Genomic DNA, 17426 nt, shown 5'->3' with positions numbered 1-17426 from the left:
CATCATAGTAATTGTTGTCATTGCATGGAATCAGTTTTTTATCCAACTCAGTGTTCTGTGGTGTTTTTCTTGGTTCCATATTATAATATGTATTACAGGAAGAAATGATTATTCTCCATGACATCAACCCTAAAGACTTGATATAGTCTAATTCTGTTGGTATCCTTTTAAGTCTCCATTATGAATAAATTTTTCCATACTTTTAGAGTCCATTTATATTTCCCTCTGGTACTATGCATTTTGCTTATTAGGTTTCATAAAGTTGTTACTCTCCATGAAATGGAAAAAGAACTGAATTCATAGTCAAAAGTTGTTCTTTAACCTCAGCTTTCTCTCTTATTGCTAATGTGAATTTAGAGAAGTCTTTTAAGTTTCTGAGGCAAATTTCCTCATCTATCAAGGAGGGATAATCATAATTACACTGCCCCATCTCATAAACCTATTCTCTAAGTATAGATTATAAAAATTATAAATTTTTTTTTTTTAAATTTATAGTGGTGAATTTAAACCCACTAGTGTACAATCTCATTACTCCATTTTTTTGGCCTTTGAATTCTTTGTTTACACAGTTCAAAGTTGATTCAAAAAGTTCTGACTTGTAACAAGGATATTAGCAATCATTTCCTAGTGATGGATTTTTCACTGAGTGGGAATCTTCTGGGTGGGAAATTCTAGTCAATACTACACTGCAAGTATATGATTATGATTCAGGTTTAGTCATTGTACCCCTTTCTGAGTCTGGATTTTAAGAAATTTTTTGGATTTATTGATTGTCCTGAAGGCATGAAAGAATATGTAAATTTTCCTTTGCAGAAGCACTTACTGATAATTAAATAGTCTTCTACAGAATGCTACATCTCATCATCCAAATTACTTCCTGTTCATGATGATTGTTCCCCAAAATAATGTACTGTGTGTCTATATATATATATATATATATATATATATATATATATATATATATATATATATATGGAAAAAAAAGTAGATATGTCTGCAAATGCTTCAAATATGGTCCTGAAATGGGAAACAATAAACCACAGCATTAGAGGTGGAAGAAACCTTCTGAATCATTAAGTTAAATGCCTTCATTTTACCAGTGAGTAGATACTGACCCCCAAGAAGTCAAGTGACTTGTCAAACTATCTCAAAGACAGAGTGGAAGAAAAATAATCAATGAAAAATATTGGGTGCAATAGTGTAAATAATGATTCTGTGAACACTTTTCCCATTTTGTTCATAAATCTTTTGATAGAAACTATGAAAGACAGGATTGAAATTAATAGGATTTTAATGTGTCAAATAATTGATTATGTTTGTTTTGCGTACATTTACCTAAGAATGTGCATACAATCATTAGAATGCCGTTCTATTGTGATAGCAACCTTTTAATAATTCTGAAGTCCTATACCTTGAGCAGAGTGCTCCTAATAGCTAATTATTACCAAATGAATCCCCAAACATGACATAACAGATACAGAAGATTTTAGATGGAAGATTTTATTTCTTAAATAACTATTTTGTCTAATCTTTTAATCCATCATTTGTATTTGTGGAGTTTTGTGTGTGCACTATCAAAAACAAATCAAAACAAATCAAAAACCAGTTGCAAGACCTGGTTTATTACAAGACACCTTTTTGTTTCTTTTGGAATAGAAAGATGAAAACTACCGAAGCCTTCCACGGGATACTAGTAACTGGAATAACCAGTTTCAGAGAGATAATGCTCGCTCATCATTGAGTGCCAGTCATCCCATGGTGGACAAGTGGCTGGAAAGGCAAGAACAGGTAATAAATATTATTATAGGTGTATGAACATACACAAATACAAATTGTTAAATTCATATATAATCATACTAGTTTGATTACTTTACCCTATATCTTTAAAAAGTAGTAGTTTTCCTTTTGTCTCAGTGATCAAAAGAATTTGATTTCCAAAGGAAAAATACTTTGTATGAGAATTTGTTGTCAATATGTAATTATTTCAATTCCAGAAATAAATTCCAGAGGGGAATTATCACATAGATTTTGATTTCTCACTACTCTAACTGTTATATATTGTTGGGCAGTGGTGGGAAATAAATAGAATTAGAATTCTCTGCTATTTTATTATTTTATTTTTCTGACTATTTTCGACGCTGTACTATTATCTCTGAAAGTAGAAAGTGACTTTTTCTAATGTCATTCAGATCAAATATCTTATTTCTGAAGTAACGCATTAACAATATTGTTTTTAAAACTATTATTGATTTTTCCCTAGGAGCCACTTTTATTTGTAATTATAACCCTTTTTATATAAATATATACATATTTAATATGTAGTATTGGGGTGTCTGCCCCTATTTTGCAATGCAAATGTAGTTTGGGTTCCCTTTGAAAGAAATTTCTTATTCTTATTTTTATTTTGGATTAAAATTTTTTGTTGAAATTAAAAAGTATGAGTGGTTTTCCTGTTTTACTTTGCCCTAAGCTTAGTTCTATATAACCACCTCACTTCCTTTGGTTGTTGTTGTTTGTCCTTTTATCTCAATCTTGGAGCTGCTTTTTCTCTCTTTAAAACAGACTAGCAGAGTGGGGAACATCACCAGTCTTAACTTTTGTCTTATTGGAAATGACAAATTGATAGAGTAGTTAACTTATTTTTTAAGTTTTATTCTCTCGAATTTTCTTTGGACAAGTGTACTAACTGCATGATGGTAAGTTATTAGAAAAAGGGGAGATGTGTAAGTTATAGTTATAAAATTTAATGTTCTACATTTTTGACCCAATTGGCACATTTATTTTACTTGGAATTGTCAAATGGAGCCTTTTTCAGAAGCAAAAACTTATAATTTTTTAAAAAAGGCTCCAAATATTGAAAATTTGTGATATTTTGTTATTTTTTGAAGACTTATTTCTTCTTTTGAGCAAATCTTGACCTTCTGTTTGTAATTTGGTCATCAAAAGCTAAGTTAAAAGCTAAGCAAAAGGAAGTAAATTAGCGCCTCATACTAAGCAAACCTTTCAAAAAAAACCTATGTCCCTTACTATTTGATTTTCCTTTTTTAAAGTGATTATGTCTGTATTTTTTTCAAAATACATACTCTAATAGTTGAAGAAACTTGTACTCACACCTTGCCACATAGTATTTAAATTACATTAGCTGATTGATTCCAAAACATGAAAACATATTTCTGAAAGTTTTTTTAAACAATACATTCATTAAATTTAATGCTAATGAGCCTATGTATACTTGGAAGAGCAGGAGTTTTAGAAGATTTCATTCCAATTCAATAGTCTGGAAAATATATATATATATATATTTTTAGAAGGAGATCCATAATGAGAGTAACTGGAAAGGAGCAGACAACTTCTCTATATTGAGGGTAGCAAGTGATGGTCACACTGTGGTCCTCTGCTTTAATTTCATCAATGCAATCCTAAGAGTCATCTCTTTTTAATTGTACCATTCAGATTGAAGGAGTCCAAGATGTTTTATGCTTTAATTGCTGTGTTTTTCTCCGCCTCCTCTCATTTCTTGCTAAAGTGCTTATCTCCAATTATTTTTCTTTTGGAAGACAGTGATGACTATATTATGTGACTATTATTTCCAATAGGTATAAACACTGTGACTGAAAAAAGGACAATGCACATTTAAACAGGAAAGGCTGTATTAATAGATCCAATATGAGCCCTTAAAGTATCTTACTCTTTGTGCAGGATTGAAATTGAAAATCAGGTTGAATCTTCTCTGTCTTTAGGAATATTGGCTAGTAATTTTCATTCCTGCACTTGAACCAGAGTGGTAGTTTATGAAGAAAATACCAACTAGTTACTTAGGGAAAATCCAATAGAAAACTGCATTTTCTTTTCTTGTTCTTCCACCCTCCTTTCCTCCTTTCTTGCTTATATCTATTCTCCCTCTCTTTCTTCTTTCCTTTCTTTGGTCTATTGAGTTCAATTTACATTGAATGTAACTGAATAGGCTAGTGACCAGAATCAGGTGATTCTCCTTGAAAGAGTTTAACTGGGCATCCTTGAAAATGTTTTCAGTGGTCAATGCTGTGACTTCTCCAAGTAAAATAGCATTGATGAATGTCTTCAAAGAAGTTAGACTAAATGACTTGTTATTCAAGACTGGAATTACAATGGAAAAAACATGTTGGTGGATAAAATTGATTCCTGGAACTAAGAAATAACCAAAATTCTGGTAATTTTTGGTGTGTTGGAATCTCTTTGTGGTTTTGAATTCCATTTAATAATTCCCAAACACTCAAGTCAGGAGTAGATCATCATTTATTATTGGCAGATAACAGAGCATAACCAGACTTTGTTTATGTACCTCTGGAACTTTATTGTCTGCTAAAACAAGCTAATGAACCCCACAGAAGGCAGCACATTTAAAATACTAAATTAGAGGAATTTAGTACTAGAAAAAGGAGGGACCTTTAGGGAAGTCTGGGGCATCTAAAAGAATAAATGCTCAGTTAATTGGAAGCCTGCCCTTTTCACTACCTCCTGCATGTTATCAGACCCTGTACTCAATTAGGAGGAAGACATATTAGAGATGAAAGGATTTCCCCCCTTTTCTTTCCTTTGAGGCATGTTTTAGGGGAATTATTGCTCTGACCATTAGAAGAGATCCCTGTTTTAAGTTTGGGTCCTTCATGGCAAAAATTCATTCTAATTGGCATATGATGCTATAATAGTTAAACTGTGAAAATAATGACCATAAAGTCTTGACTACTGAGTCTAAACATGATATTGCTTCCACTTCTAATTCCATTAACCTAGATTTAAAGGACGTTTTTGTTAGCAAAATTAGTCTCGCATGCTTTATGATAGCCAAATTTGTACTGTATTGACTTTACCAAGAAACAACAAAGGTAGTTGTCATTGTATTTCACTTATCATACAATTCTAATCTTTGGATCCTTCTAAGAAAAGAAATAAGCATGTATTAGACGGCTACTATATACATAGAATGAGTTATGCCAGCTTTGGGAATACAAAAAAAATGAAATTTTCCTCCTATGTAGCTTAAAGTCTAAATCTAATAATAGACAAAGTTTATTTTCTTTTAAGAGACTTAATTGTTTTGAAAAATCATCTCATATTCTTGACACTTGGATTCAGATACCTTCAAACTGATCCATTTTTCTCATCTTCTTCCTTATAGAGCTTCCATTATTTATGTAGATTACAAAAGATCCACCCAATTCAGATGCTGCATATTATATTGGAAAGAACATTGGATATATTAGGAGTATTTCTATTCTCCCTCCCTCTATTGTGGTACATAATCACTATTTACCTTTTTCTTAAAATGTCCTGAACATCCCTACTGTTTATTTGATATCGAGTTGTTTGTCTCATTCTTCTCCATTTTACTTGGATAAATAAAGTTAGTGCCATCCAAGTTGAATGCTTTCAATGCATTATGAATAAAGTCTATTTATCCAACAGATTAAATTAAGAAAAAATTAAATGTTGAAATAATATCTTTATGTTTGAGAAGAGATCTGATAATTTTTCTTTGGTGAGATCCTGTTTTTTGCATGGTGGTTGCTTAAAATAATTATTTGATTTGCATAAAATAAAACCTTTCATTTAATGTTTTAAATAAAAACTTTTAGTATCAGTCTTTTCCTTGCAAGTTAGACTGAGGTGTTCATGGTTCATTAAGGCAAATGCTTGCTTTAATTAATGAAATAAGTCATATGATTTACTATTCACCAATAGAAATTTTGAAAATCTGCAAGATGCTAATCCATCATTTCTCACACCTCTCAAAGTTTTCCCAAGTTGCATAGCATTAAATGATCTAGTGTATGAGATCTTAAAAATCATATAGTCTAATATTTTCATTTTACAGATGAAGGAATTTACATTTTTTTAACACTTTTCTCTCATGGTTCTCTTTCTAACTGTCCAACTTTTCCTTGATCATCTTTGCTGTATTTTAATCCTATTTGAGTCGTTTAGATTTCAGTCATAGCTGTAACCATGGTTGCCCCAAGGCTCCATCCTAAGCCCTTTTTTCTTTTCCTTCTGTCCTAATTTTATCAAACACAAGATGGATTTCTGTAGCAGGCATTTTCATTTAGAAAGACAAAAAAAATTAGATGAATTAGCACCATCTATATATATATTGCATTTTAAAATATTTTATTATACATTTCCTAATTGTATTTTATTCTTGTTTAAGGTGCACCGTGGTCCTCTGCTCTAAACTGTTTCACTTTGTGATCACATCAGCTCTTATGGATTCACTTATTCATCTCTATGCAAATGATTCTAAGAACTATTTGTTGGCCCTATCCCCTCTCCATATCTTGAATGTCATATCATCAACTGCCTATTAGACATCTCAAACTGGATGAAATATGTAAATCTAAAAGTCAGTATGTCCAAAACTAAATTCACTAAGTTTTCCAAGCCTTCCTCTCTTCCTAATTTCCATATTACTATTAAGAGCACTTTTATCCTTCCAGTCATTCAGGCTGACAACCTAATTGTAATTTTTGTATTCTCACTATTTCATCCCCTGCACCTCTCCCATATCCAATCTGTTGCCAATTCTATTGAATTTTACTTTTTATAATATCTCATATATGCTTCCTTCTCTCCTGACACTACCACCACAGTGATGTTGCTCCTCACTTCAGTCCTAATTATTTCAGTAACCTGTTGGTTGACCTCCTTGATCCAAATTTTTCACCACACCAAACTGTCCTCCCCTCAACTGATATTCCCATGTTACTCTCCTATACAATAAAATTTTAGTGGAATGAAAAATGAAATCCTCTGCTTGGCTTTCAAAACCCTTTTCACTACCTGGCCACCTTTTCCCATTCTAGGCTCCTTATAGCTTCTTCCTCTCTGCCTGCTCTGTTATCCAGTAAGGCTAGTCTCTTTGCCATTTATTTCATCAGATATTTAAAAATAAAACAAAGTTATAGTGCAAATTTCTTTCTTTTCCATTTTCTCCTTTCTTTTTTTTTTCCATTGCCCTCCTCCTGGCTTAGAGATACTACATTAGATGCAAATAGATGCACATGTATGTAAAATTATTCTATACATTCTTCTGTTCATCAGTTCTTTCTCTGGATTCAGATGGTGTTTATCTAATTGGGCATTTATAATAGTCAAAATAACTTATTCACAAGTGACCTGCTCATGTTAAATAATAAGCAAAAGAGTATGGTGATATTCTTAGCTCAATTTTGGGACTCTTCTCAAATATTATATATACCTCATCACTGATCTCTGTGGATTATTATGTTCTTCAGTTGGAAAAAGAGACCAAAAATTATAGGACTTCAGAAAAAGATTGATAGAAATAATTAGACCCCTGTCTACTATTGTATCTTTGAGGTGGTTCTCAAACTTTAGCAGTTTACTAATTTGTGTTTTACCAAGCAATAGGGTTGAATGACTTGCCCAAGATCATACAGCTAGAGAACTGCTAATATGGTGAAGCTGTTTAAATGATAATCAGATGAAACATGGCCTAGGCTTTTTAAAATTCAATTTAATACAAATGCTTAATAGCACTGTACCATGATGTTCAATGAGTTCATCATTAGGAAAGATCAAATTATTGACAATCTAGGGAGAAGACAAAAATCTAGGTTTAGGGCTTAGACTATTTGCATACATAATAAGTGATGAAAATCTTTTAAAGCCTTCAGATTTCATATATATATATATATATATATATATATATATATATATATACACACATATATATATATATATATATATTTAAAAAATCTCAGTGGAGATAAAAAACTTAAATTGACAAATAATGGTGTTTCTCCTGTTAATCTGATATTATCAAAATGCCTAACTGAAACCTTAGAGCTACCATGTAGAACAGAGTATTGTAGTGCAGTACTGTAAAGCTGTTATACATTGAGTCATTGAAATATTTAGGTGCTTATCTATTCTGTTCTTAGCTCTGCTAGGTATTTGGTTATTAAGTTTTCAATAACAACTCCTGTTTTTTATATAGAATGGATAGCTTTAAAATATGAATAAATAAATAATACGTGAAGTTCTGATTAATTGTGCTAGTCCATTGACTAGTTTCTAAGGAATAGATTGTGACTGTGTTACCTATCTGCATCAGTGGATGGAATTTACTTACTGGGAGAACATTACCAGAATAGAGTGCACTTTTGGGTATGAGCATAGAGTTACTCTAAAGAGTTGCAAAGCTAAATGCTTGGTGAAATCTGAATGATCAAAGACTTTCTAGAGTAGAGGTTATTTCAACTTTAAAGAAATGGAGAAAAACTAAATAAGAGAAAGTTAGATGGCACATTTTTGGATAAGAAATAATATAAAAAAAGGTATGGAAATAGATAAATTTATGGCATATTTTTTGGAGGGTGGAGTGCTGAGGGACATAGTTTCATCTATCTACAGTTAGAAGGCATGCAAAGGATTAATATAATATAAAGCTAGAAAGGGGGAGAGGGGCACTTGATTGTTAAATAGCTTGAATATTAGGCAAGGGAGTTAGGTCTTTGCATCATAGAAAAGAGGGAACCTTTGAGAATTCTTGAGGATAGGTTTGTTATGTATAAAAATGATACTGATATGTAGAGAAATGGGGAAGGATAGGGATAAAAAGACATCAAAAAAGCAGCTGCTAGATTGTAAAATCTTTGAGGGCAGAGACTCTGTCTTTCCCGAATTTGCATTTCTCTCATTGCCTTGGCAAGAAGATTATTGTAATAGTGAGTTTTTTTTAAAGAAAATAATGTTTGGTGCCTTGTATTTATGTAATGCCTTGTACTTTTTTTTAAAGCTTTCTTATAAGTATTAGGAAATAGTTTTACAAATAGACAACAGAATCACTTTGTTTGGACAAAGCTTATTAGTGAGAGACTTAGAACTTAAATTTAAGGTTATCCACTCTTAGATCTCTGATTGTTTTTTCTCTTAGATCATATAGAGCTGCCAAATGATACTGTGATAAACCTTAGCATAGAAATCACTTGGAATATCATTTTTAGTTATAAGGAACTATCAATTTGTTTCTTATTTTTCTTTTTACTCAGAACTAATCAGAGTTGATAGATTTAGACTTACCGATTTATAGCTCAAAGCGATCATAAAAGCCAATGAATCCAAACATATCCTTTTATACTTTGAACTTAATTTCTGTCCTTTAGAAATACATTGCTAAAATAATGACTGTGTTTTTTGTTACAAATTGAAAAAAAATTAAAGCAACTCTCCAATGACTTCTCCAGTAAAAATATGAAATAAGAAGCTTTTGTTTTTAAAATTTGCACTTCATATTTGAAGTATCTGATGTTTTTTGTCATGCAGATTTATCTTCTAGTCTTATATATTTTTAATTTTCTTACCAATTTTTCATTCAATTATTGTCTTGCTTCTGTGGCAACTTATCAAAATTTTAATAAAGATTAAATTTTTTTATCATAACTGGCTCTCCTAGCGAAGGAAATTTGACATGGAAATGATATTATTGTTCATTCTCAGCATCTGTTTCTGTTTCTGCTTTCAGCAAACATCTTCATTTTTAATACAATTAAAGGGTTAAAAGCACCAGTTAGGGATTTCAAGAGTCTGTATGAGTTTCAGAATTGGACTTCTTTGTAGGCTAAAATTAGACATGAAAGGAGAGACAACACAAGGTTCTTCTGGGAGTTTGTAGGTAGACTCCACAAATTCCTCTCTTCCTTTTTTTTAACTGAATTCATGTTTTGTCGCTTTGACCTATGGAACTAAAAAGTTTGGAAGTCACTGGACATTGAGTTAGAAATTCTGCTGAGGAATGGTTGTAAATGTTAACCCTCATGGTAAATCTCGGTGTACAGTTTTCCATTCCTGTGAATAGAACTGTTAGACTTAGAAATGGAGAATTTCTGATCTCTTTCTACAATTAGAGCTTGTAGTCTCCCTTTTTAAATTGAAGGTGGGTTCTCATTCTTAGCTCATGTTTTTAGGTGTCAGTATTTTTTTTAAAGTGGAAAAATTCTTGAAGAAAATATTTTTGAGTTGTATGTTTAAATATGAGTGCAAGGGGAGAGATGTATTATGCAGTATTTTCTTTCCTCTCCTAAATATTCAGATACATCATCTGCTTTGGAAGGTCCACTGTTTACATATGTATATGTCACACACAATGAGCAATGGGAATATGGGGCTAAAAAATATCTTGGTAAAAGAGATCGCACAAAAGTTTTCAGTCTTTGTCATGCTGCTTTTACTAATAATTTATTATAGTCTGGGGCCAAAGATTGGGTCATTCATAAAGGCATGTCAGATTTTTCAGCATATTATACAGATTGGCATTGTTTTTAACAAAAAATTTAGCTCAATTTTTGCTAGATTTCTTCAAAATGGGTTCTTACAGAGTCCTAACGTGTTCTATCTTTGGTACTAAGGAATTTGGCCCCAGATTTCAAATTGTATACACAAAGGCCTCTTTTTACTTGCTTATATTCTCTTAATTATATAGATATGTGGGAAAATATATTGCTTCTTCTTGGTATCATTCTTTCCCTTGAGATTTGTGTGGCACAAAAATTTTTTCCCTGAAAGTCAACAAATTAGCAAAAATAAATGAATATACATTCATTAAAATGAGCACTGTTACATTAAAAAAAATCCAAGTCAATAAACTCTGAGGGCCAATAACTTGAATTAAGAGCTATTTCTATTCCCAACTCAGCTGATAATTATGTAATCTCATGGATCTGTCTCCCATAATTAATGTCTCTGTGCCTCAGTTTTTTCATCTATTTTGTTATGTTTTTGTTTTTACTAAGTTCTTTCTTAGACTCTTCTTTCTTTGTCACATACTGCTTCATTAATTGAATATTATTCTAATTACATTGTTACTTAAATTGTTAACATAAATTACTTTGATTACCTAACATTTGAGGTTAGAGTTTCCTTGGTGTCATTCACCATTCTGTACCTTTCCACTGATGTTATTGTCCTGTTTTTTTCTTTCATTCTTTGTTCATGTTTGCCATGACATAGAAGTGAATTGGTTTTAAGTAAGGGAAGGTTGTGCAAAGTTACCAGCCTCACTTTCTACGCTACATATGGTTCAGGAAGAAGACTGGAGATGGCAGTGGTAGACTTTGACCTTTGTAAGGTCTTTGGCAGATCTTGGTTTGACTGTGGTAATGACCATTTGGTGATTGAGGTTAGGTAAAAATTGGTCTTATATTAGACATTTAAATTCTCTGATCTCAGTGTACTGACCTGGAAAATTATAGATTGGACAAATGATGTGCAAGATCCTCTCTTATTTCCTTTCTGTGATCCTTTATATTGCTTAATTCTGACACTAACCAAGAATAGTAACTATCTTACTCAGAAATCTTTAGTGAGTTTTCCCATGAACTTAGGTAAAACCATAAACTCTGATTTTGGTATTTCAGGTTTCACAGTCTGCATAGTGCTAGACGCCTGTCTTAGAGTTATAAAGATTTCTTTTCTCGAACTCAAATCCCTCATAAGACAATTGTAAGTTGTTCAACCTTGTTTTCCTCAGTTTTCTCATTTGTAAAATATGTTAAAGAGGAAAATGGCCAACCAGTTCAGTATCTGCCAAGAAAATTCAAATCGAATTATGAATGACTCAGTGGCAACAACAATCATATTTGGTTTTGTAAAAGTTTGCATAATGTTTTTCCCTTTACTAATTTTTTTTTTAGAGAGTCTGATGTGAACCATGGCTAGTTTAATTAACTTTCCTATGATCTCATAGATGTGGGACTTGAACCCAGGTCTGTGACTCTGAGTCTTGTCCCCTATCCACTTAGACCATTCTGCTTCCCTATAAGAAAGCCCTTAATAGGTATTAATTGAATCACAGCTGATATATTTATGCTTTTGTGTGGAGTTAAAATGCTTAATCATGTTTGTGTTCCATATAGTTGTCCCTGACCAGCATAAATTATAGACTCAAATGTCCAGGTTAACTGCAGGTAAATCAATAGACCAAAAGTGATTGAATCTAAGAGCAAAACCATTTGTATTGTAAAGCAAATTAACTTAACATTCATAGTCATTTTACATTTGAGTCACTATCACTTTATTAATGCAAAACTTAGCACTCTCTCTTTGTATTGAACATTGACTCTTGGGGTCATTAGTTAGAGATGGAGAGGAGAGATAATTAAGGAAAACAATTCAGATCAGGTTAAAACAAGGGTTACATTTGGAAGGGTGGGGAACTTAATCAAGGTTATTGTAGCAAATCCTTTCTACAGTGGTTTATTTGCTAATTTATTTGCAGTTTATTTGCTAATCATTTCTGACCTTTGTCTTAAAAATGTCTTATGACTGAATTATATATTTGGATTGTTTAGTGAGGAAGTTGTCAGTTTACCTTGGCAGTCATGGATCCTATGAAATAATGATTTTTGTTGTGGCACTTTTGGTAATATCACTGACAATATCAAAAGACAAGTTTCTTTGAAAGGTTCCTGGTTTAGAAGTAATGAGAAGAAGCCTCCCAAATGAGTGACCTATGTATTGAGTCTCCTTGCTCTGCTCCTAGAAATTAGTGACTATTCTAGTTTCTAGAGTCCCTAGTTTTTTTTTAAAAGGTCACCTCAAATACTACCTTATGAATGAATTATTTTATATTTCTTTTTATTTGCTTACATGAGAATATGTTGCTTCTCATCATTTAATGGAAATGCCTTAGCTGATTTTTTTTAAAGATTTTATTTATTTTGAGTATTACAATTTTTCCCCCAATCTTAATTCCCTCCTCCCACCTCCCACAAAAGGCAATTTGCCAGTCTTTACATTGTTTCCATGGTATACATTGATCCAAATTGAATGTGATGAGAGAGAAACCACATCCTTAAGGAAGAAACATAAAGTATAGGAGATAGCAAGATCAGACAATAGGATATCAGTTTTTTTTTTTTTTTTTTTCTAAATTAAAGGTAATAGTCTTTGGTCTTTGTTTAAACTTCACAGTTCTTTCTCTGGATACAGATGGTATTCTCCATGGCAGATAGCACAAAACTAGCCCTGATTTGTTACACTGATGGAATGAACAAGTCCATCAAGGTTGATCATCACCCCCATGTTGCTGTTAAGGTGTACAGTGTTTTTCTGGTTCTGCTCATCTCCCTCAGCATCAGTTCATGCAAATCCCTCCAGGGTTCCCTGAATTCCCATCCCTACTGGTTGTCAAGCCATTCCCCAATTCAAGGACATTTACTTGATTTCCAATTCTTTGCCACCTGGTTTTTGCACTGATGGAATGAGCAAGTCCATCAAGGTTGATCATTGCCCCCATGTTGCTGTTAGAGTGTACAATGTTTTTCTGGTTCTTTAGCTAATTTTTTTGTCTTTATGTCTGTACCCCTAAACACATAAGTGCTTAATTTTTTGTTCTGTCATCAGTTGTGTCTAATTCTTCATTTGGAGTTTTCTTGGCCAAGACACTGGATTGGTTTACTTCTCCAGCTCATTTTATAGATATGGAAAGTGAGGCAAATAGGGTTAAGCTACTTGTCCAGGGTCATACACTTATTAAATGTCTGAGAGTGGATTTGAATTGAGTCTTTCTGACTCAAGATCTAGCGCTCTAGCCACCCTCATACTTAATAGTGACTTGTTGGTTGAGGAACCCAGTAATAAGGGGGAAAAAATGGAGATTTTAAAATCTGCCAGACTAAAATATTTTCCAATTAGAGTTAACATTTATGGATTAAAAATATTCTGGACCCTGTTTATAGGGAAGTAATTGAATGCAACATTCAGATTGTACAACATATGAAGTTACTGTTAATTCAATATTAAGAAAAACAAAAACAAAACCTGAAATGGCATTAGATTTTTCTCAAGGTCACCATTTGTAGACTGCACTTCTGTGTAGAATATTTCCTCACAATGTTCTGAATTTCTTTATTATGATACCAAAAAAAATATGGCTAGTGTTACAGTTGCTGTGTATCTTCATTGACCTCCCTCTCTTTCTCTGCTCCCCATCCCCCATGACAACCTTCAAGTGGAGGTTAGATAACCATTTATCAGAATTTATTGGGGGGACTTATGTTTTAAACTGGGTTTGGAGCATATGGTCTTAAAAGTTCCTTTCAAATCTATGATGCTGTGATATATAAAAATAAAACTTTAGAATAATGATATTTTGGAAAGTTCACTCCCAAAGGTTAATCACTCCTTCATGAAAATTATTCTTTTACTTATTTGTTGAGCCATCATTTATAGCTGCTATTTAGTTTTGTGGAGTTCAGAGGTCTTTGTTTATATTACTGTGAAAATAAACTATTCTTTCTACTGCTTAGGGGGCCTCAAGAAGAGTTCATTGCCTTCATATGTTATCACATATTGGCCTCTATTTTCTTTCTTTTTGCAAGTAGATTTTATTTCATAATGGAAAAATAGACCTTGTGTATTCACATATTCAGCATATCAAAATTTAAATAAAATAAGGTTTTTGAAGTTATTTCTCTTACCAAATTGGGTTGTTAAATCTAGAGTACTTATGCATATTTCATATGAGTGAGCAGTTGAAACTTGGAAAAATTATTTTGTGATCCTAATTATTTCTAAATAAAAAAATTCCTAATTATTATTATTATTTTTGCAGACTGGCTAAATATAACATTCCTATTTAATGGAATAATGGTAAAATTATTTTTTATGGCACTGATTCATGTTGTTGGAGGGTATATGATATTAACAGGCTGTGCCTCATCTCTGTCAGTATTGATAATGGACCTTTAGTTGTCACTTGCACAGTTTTCCAAACCAGAGTTTATAGATTTCTTATGATCTGTCATAGGGCAAAGCAAAGCTAACATTCATCCCAAGAATGTTCATTCCTCTTCCCAATGGAACCATCTTGTTTAAATGTTCCTGAGAAACATGTTCAAGGCTGACTCACTTTACAACTCATATTCACAACTTTGGGAGGTTTGTGAATATGAAGAATGATACTTATTCCTGTAGTGGCTTCAATTGTGGTTCACTTTGGGGTGATACAAATTATTTTCCATTTCCTTGCCTTTCTTTTTTCCCCTTTTTCACATGCAATTCAAATTTGATTTCTTTCTTTGTAACCCAATACCCAAATAGAAGAAAACTACAATAGGGTGGTTAGAATTGGGGTTTAGAGAGAAGAAATACTGTCTTGTTCCATTCTCCTTTATATCAGACTTTGCATATATTATATTCCCAACTTTGAAAAATTCTTTTACCACCCCCACCTCATTTTAAATTACTGTTGTGCCAAGACAAAGATAAAGTGAAGCACATTAGTAAAATTAAAACTTGCCTGAAGTCTTTTGGCACTCTGTAGTTAATGACTACCGGTTTGACCAGAGTAAGTGCATTTATTTCTTGGAGTATAACATGGAGAATTCTTGGGTTTTTATCTTTGCAAAAAAGTAAATAGATATATTTTATGTAAGTTAAAAATAAGTATTTCTAAGACTGTTAGGAGGCATTATATCTTGCTTTTTCTGGTGCTATAAATAAGAGTAGCTTTGCTTTATAATGTTTTCACATTTGCATAATGTATGTCCTCTAGTTTCATTATAAACTCAAAGCATTGATGTAGCACTCAAGAAAGAGAATTAAATTATGAAATGTCAAATATTTTGAACAATAACCTGAATGTTTTTATTTGGGTTCATATATTTCTTTTGAGTATAACAAATTATGAGCTTCAAAGCAGTCCCTTACACAGAATGGGCACAATTTAGTTACATTCTTCAAACAATTTATTAGGTGTCTTTCATTTATCATTGCATGACCTTTGCTAGGTATAGACAGCATAAAAGACATAGTATTTTTAGGGTCATGGACATGAGTAGCAGTCTGACTAAACCTAAGGACATCTTCTTAGTATAATGTTTTTGAGAGGAAACTAGATGTTGTAGAGGACAGAGCATTCACCCAAGAGTCAGAAAAACTATTCACATAGCTGCAGACACTTATCAGCTGTGTGACCTTAGGTACTTAAGAACCCCCCCCCCCCCCTTTCCATACCCATAAAATGAGGATGATAGTGTTCATTTCTCAGAGCTGTTGTGAGAATCAAATAAGATAATATTTATAAAGCACTTGGCCAAGGAGTTCACCCATAGTAGGTGCTTATTCCCTTAAAATATAAAATAAATTATATAGGATTATAGCAAAACTAATTATATTGAAATAGTTACATTTCAATAAATTTTGTATAATTTTAAAAGACTTGTGATGGAAAATACCATCCACATCCAGAGAAGGAACTATGGAGTTTAAATGCAAACCAAAGGTAACCATCTACAATTTTTTAAGAGTTGTATTATGATTTTTTCCCATTTCATTTTCATTCTTCTTTTAAGATATGGATTTTAATATGGATTTATAGTTAACATAGTTATATACTTGTCTAACCATATTAGATGGTTTTCTGTCAAAGGGGGAGGGGAAAGAAAGGGAAGGAGGGAGGGAGCATAATCTTTCCAAAAGAAATGATTGCTTAAAATTATCATCACATGTATTTGGAAAAACAAACAAATAATATGTGTGTGTGTGTGTGTGTGTGTATGTATGTGTGTATGTATGAGACAACTACACATAGAAAATGTGGGATGTATTTAGGGAATTGTGAAAGATCTGGTTTAAGAAAGGTGAATTGCATACAGAAGTTCTGGAAAAGTTAAGTTGTAACTGAATGGAAAAGGAGCTTTTGATAACTTGAGTAAGCATCCTATCTGAACTATACATTCTTTGTTTTTTGTTTTTTTTTAATTTGTTTTTTAGTTTTTTTTTACAAGGCAAATGGGGTTAAGTGGTTTGCCCAAGGCCACATAGCTAGGTAATTAAGTGTCTGAGACCGGATTTGAACCCAGGTACTCCTGACTCCAGGGCTGGTGCTTTATCCACTATGCCACCTAGCCACCCCTATGACCTATAATGTAATGGAATGAATGGGGGAAAGATGAAAGGTCAGGTGAAGAGACTGTTTCCAGTGTTCGAGATAAGAAATTATATCCTACATTAGCATGCTCACAGTTAAAATTAAAAGGAGATTGTATATAAAATGAGATTGCAGAGTACAATCTATAAAACAATTGTTTTTGGTTGGTCAGACAGAGGGAAGAGTTAAAGGTGACACTTTTTACACATGGATAAATGATAGAATGGTGGTGTTCCATTTATGAATGAATGAATAAAATATTTATTGCATGATTACTATATTATAGGCATTATGTCAGAAAGATATAACTATGTATAAAGAAGACACTCCCTACCTTCTTAGAAATTGGGTTTTTACTGAAGGAACCAACACATAAAGATGGCAATTGGTGTCATTGCACAGTTGTTTGACACATCCTTTCCAGAAGCAGTAGTAGTCATGCTTGAATGATTATTCTCAAATCTATCAAAGGCTGGAGGAACTAAGAGAGAAAGGT

The 17426-nt window shown here is 32.5% G+C and overlaps 1 protein-coding gene across 23 annotated transcripts in view; it reads left to right on the top strand.

Annotated features, from left to right (window-relative positions):
• Positions 1-17426, top strand: part of PARD3 (par-3 family cell polarity regulator) — a 710070-nt gene that overhangs the window by 342242 nt on the left and 350402 nt on the right. For 18 of the 23 annotated variants that reach the window (XM_074193151.1, XM_074193138.1, XM_074193141.1 and 15 more), the window contains one exon: positions 1657-1788. The exons of the other annotated variants lie outside the window; for them this stretch is intronic. In XM_074193151.1, the coding sequence (XP_074049252.1) occupies positions 1657-1788 (132 nt within the window). The remainder of the gene's footprint in view (positions 1-1656; positions 1789-17426) is intronic. 23 annotated transcript variants of the gene reach the window in all.

The sequence above is a fragment of the Macrotis lagotis genome, chromosome 7 (assembly GCF_037893015.1).
Source record: "Macrotis lagotis isolate mMagLag1 chromosome 7, bilby.v1.9.chrom.fasta, whole genome shotgun sequence".
Taxonomy (NCBI): Eukaryota; Metazoa; Chordata; class Mammalia; order Peramelemorphia; family Peramelidae; genus Macrotis; species Macrotis lagotis.
This window is presented reverse-complemented; position numbering and strand designations above follow the sequence as displayed.